Below are 4,105 nucleotides of genomic sequence, written 5' to 3' on the forward strand. Positions count from 1 at the left end.
TGCTGTCTCTCTCTTGGCGGTCAGCTTGCTGTCTATTTAAACTGCAGCCTCCCAGGGTGGGGTCCGTGACTGCTGTTTGCAGTGCTCCCTTGCATAGGGTATGCGACAGCACCATGGAAACTAGCACCATTCCAAAATAAGTTGTAGACCCCTTAAGTAATGCTCACTTTACGGAACCATTTTCAGAGTAGCTGTGTTATAAATAGATCTTATGTTACAAGCTACAATAAAGGATGTGCATTAGCAGCTACTTAAACTTAGCTATAGTCCAGAAATCCAAGTAGCAAGTAACCTATATTCTAGTATCGCACAAAAGATGGGGAACTGACTCCTTGGAAGGCTTAACTACAGCAGCCTAAAGCTATTCCACTGGTATACCATACCAGCTCTACTCGCCGCTTTCTTCTGCGTATCTGTTCTACAATACATATTTGGGGGCAAGGAGCAGAGATTTAATGTCTAACAATGGTTATACCTCTGTGTCTTATAAAGGCCTTGGTACTAAGTCAGCACCTGTCAAAGGCAGTACAACTGTATGTTAGCCATATACAAATGCGAGGTTTAGGATTATGTTTGAACTGGAATACTAAAACATTCTGGGTTTGCTTTTTTTAATCTTCTGCTGATGATTGCTGGCAATTCTGCTGCTTATACCCACTAAACTCTCATATGGGGAGTCTCTTTTTTTGTGCATGGTGATTGCGAAGGTGAGTGGTGTATATGTGGGAGCTTGGAGGGACTTTATCGTGACAGATGCAAGACCATAGTAAAAAGTTCTACACTAATTAGACTGAGAAACATACAACAAGATATAGCCTGGCTTGCTACTGCAAGTGTTAAGTTCGACATACAAGTTAATAGCGATTGCAATTTCCTACCTGTCATTGTTAGTCTTTACAAAGAGCTGGAATGTTTCTGCCATAGCTGCCACTTTTTCAGAGCTCAAATGGAATATATGCTATATAATCTCTCTGATCTTTGGCAACTTGTTTAAATAACACCTTTCATTAATGGATACAAGGGGTGATTTTAAGTGATAAAGCAATCTCTTAATAATATCCCAGGTTCAGAATCTTATTGCATGCCCTGGAGTTATAAGTAGTATTTACATCAGGGAAACTGCACTGAGGATGCTTAAACAGTTGCAAGATCATTTTCAGGCCTAGGAACATACATTATTACAGTGCTGGCTGATTAAATGTCTTCAGAAAGGGAGCATTTTAATTAAAATCTCTTTTTGATTTTTTTCTGATGGCCTAACTAGGCGATGCACAGAAAATTAAGGAAAAAAAAATACTGGAGTTGATTTCAGGTCTGTTTCCCTAGGTAGGAGCTGGTTAGTAGTTAATCTTGACTGCATTAGAGCTAAAGCAACTTAGAGGGCTTGAAAATTTTGTGGCTAATGCTGCTTTTAATTGGTTCTGAAGGCACCCATTTGGGTTCAACACAGCTTTATCTTTCTAACAAATGTTCTCATTTAAAAACAGAGAGTATCCCCATTGAGCAATATCTTTAGTGAAATGAATATAGCAAGTAAAATAAGTGCATCTTTAGCCTGCATCTTAATCCTGAATTTCTTGAGGAAGCATCAATCCAGATAATGCAAATCCATACTAATGCAGGAAAACCACAGGAAGAAAAAAACCCTTCAGTCGCTACTCACGTCTGGATAATAGTCCATGGTGGGCACCAGGCGCTCTATCAAAGCCTCCAGTGATCCAGAAACAAGGTTCCCATCCTGATAAACAGGGTCTACACACCTCTCTCCCATATCTGGCTGCACTTGCCCACTACAACTGGAACCAAGCATGCTGGAAAATATTGGCGTCTGGGGCATAGTTTCCTGCAGAAGCAGCAAAAAGAAGAGAGAGGGTTAAGCTTTCTTTCAGGATGTCTTACGTGTGGGTTTTACAGAGGCATACATTTAAACACAATTACATATTTGACTGAACACAGCCTGGGCATTCGAGCTAAGTTCTGAATCCAAGCAGCCACACATCTGTAAGCTAGCTTTGGCATTTGAAATGCACTTTATGTCACTAAGGCTGTAGATGTAGAAGCTGTAAGAATTTTCTTCACTGTATTTGATTTCTCCTTTCTCTCCAGTTTTCCCCTGGCTCTTTACATATAAAACTATACGGGGATCAAAATGCAAAATGCTTTCTGAATTTCAAAGATAATGAAGCAGTGCCTTACTGAACAAACAAAAAATACTGTGATTTAATGTCCCTCTTTTTACTCTTTTTTGAAGTCAGATCCTTGGCCAAAATACTTTTCATGACAAATTCTTCACCACTTCTGTAGTGAGATGTAGTCCAGGTCTTGACAGATGTGCATCTTCTCCTGCACATAGATATCACTGGAAACAGTGGGGGACATACTATCTGAACAAAATTGCCTTTTTTTTTGGTACCTGAAACCATGAACTAGGTGGAACTGAATGCTGTGACATATACTGTAATATACAACTCTAATAACAGTCTCTTTGGAGATTTTTGCTTGGGAAACAAACCTGCTGTCGCAACACAAAAACCACTCGAAGGTTTGGGGTTTCCACCTCCTCCCCCTTGGCCACAAGCTGTATCAGTTTACCCTAGTTACCAACTAGGAGTAAACTGTGGGGTTTATTGTTTGTTTGTCTTAAACCGGCTACAGCTTAAATATATGCAGAAGGCTAAACAAAACATCCTGCTACTGTATGTAAAGGTTGAAAATACTATTCAGCATCAGTATCAAAACAGTTCCCCCTGGCTGCTGAAACAGTTAAGACTGTTTAAAAGGCAAAGTGAAAAGAAGGCAGCATTAACTCTTTAGCTGCTGTCTCGCCATCTATGAAACACATGATACTGACACACTCTGAAAAGCACTTGTAGATAAAAGGATTAGGCCATTACCAGTATCTTTAGACTGACAGCTGTTCCTAAGCCCTGTCTTTCTCTTTAGCAATTTTTCAAAAACTAGTTTAAGAACTGAAAACCTTAAATGTTATAAGGGTGTTTTATTTGTTTTATCTTTTTTTTTTAGGTAGCACTTGAAACAATTGCAGAGCAAAACTTTTAATGCAAGGCACATTCTTCCTATCAAACCCTCCAAAGTGATCGTTCATGTTTACAACCTGGGATATGAAACATTTTTCTGTTTTTAAGCTCAGATGAATGCTAGGTGTGTTGGTAATGAAAAAATACCAGTATTAACAATATTCGTTCATCAAGGTGACAGATTTACTTAAATATCAGGCTGATAAGTAGAACTGTTTTGTGGCTTTAACCAGAAGACCTTTATGTATTCGTACGTGATACAGATATAAGGGAAGTGTAATTCCCTGTAAATTAAAATACAGTGGCTGTTTAATAGCAACCAGGGAGATGACTCTGAGGGGTGGAGTTCCGTCTCAGAAGTTCAGGACAGAGTCAAATAAAACAGAAAATGCAGGATCTAATGGCATAACGAAAGAAATGAAAAACTACTATTCTGCATAAACAGGCATTAAGGTTACCCAGTATTTCAGAGTTATCCATTAGGCCTAAGCTTTGCAGTACACAACAATCTGATAAATCACTGGAGCGTATGATGAAGCAACCAGCTTTGCTATGCATACTATGTAACTCGCTAGTAATTTGGTTTTTTTCCCTTTTAAGGTCCATGGCAATAGAGCTGAAAGCTACTTCTCAGGCTGACAGGCTGTGATGGGCATTTCTGACTAATAATATGAAGTTGCACAGGGTTTTAAGGGAAGGTAACCATCAACTAAGCATCCACTGAAAAGATGCTGTAGGAGAAAACGTATTCCGTTTTTGCCATCAAGTGTTTTAAACTCCTTTAAGATGTTCATTGTTGAATCAGTTCTGTTTTTTTCGGGAGCAGCCTGTAACGATCCTCGCCGGGTTACAGAGGCGGGGAGCCGAGCCCAGCTCTCCCCGCGGGGCTGGCTGCTGCCACCAGCACCCTTTTTCCCGCGGTGCCAGCTCCAGCCTCCCCGGAATAGCCAGGGGACCCGATCGGCCGGTCCCCCGGCGCTGAGGGGGAGGCAGCCCCCTCGGGGAGGGCAGTTAATACCCCTGTGAGCAGCCACAGCGCTCTCGGCCCCTGTAACCCACACGTTTCT

The 4,105-nt window shown here is 40.9% G+C and overlaps 1 protein-coding gene across 2 annotated transcripts in view; it reads right to left on the minus strand.

Annotated features, from left to right (window-relative positions):
• RASGEF1A (RasGEF domain family, member 1A) overlaps window positions 1-1,840 on the minus strand; it is a 22,431-nt gene extending 20,591 nt beyond the window's left edge. Inside the window, exon 1 of one of the 2 annotated variants that reach the window (XM_009695735.1) lies at window positions 1,664-1,840. In XM_009695735.1, the coding sequence (XP_009694037.1) occupies window positions 1,664-1,837 (174 nt within the window). In that variant the 5' untranslated portion in view covers window positions 1,838-1,840. The remainder of the gene's footprint in view (window positions 1-1,663) is intronic. The other variant, XM_009695737.1, reaches the window with a different exon arrangement.
• Between the last annotated feature and the right edge of the window lie 2,265 nt (window positions 1,841-4,105).

This window comes from Cariama cristata, unplaced genomic scaffold, assembly GCF_000690535.1.
Source record: "Cariama cristata isolate BGI_N322 unplaced genomic scaffold, ASM69053v1 scaffold22872, whole genome shotgun sequence".
In the NCBI taxonomy this organism is placed as follows: domain Eukaryota; kingdom Metazoa; phylum Chordata; class Aves; order Cariamiformes; family Cariamidae; genus Cariama; species Cariama cristata.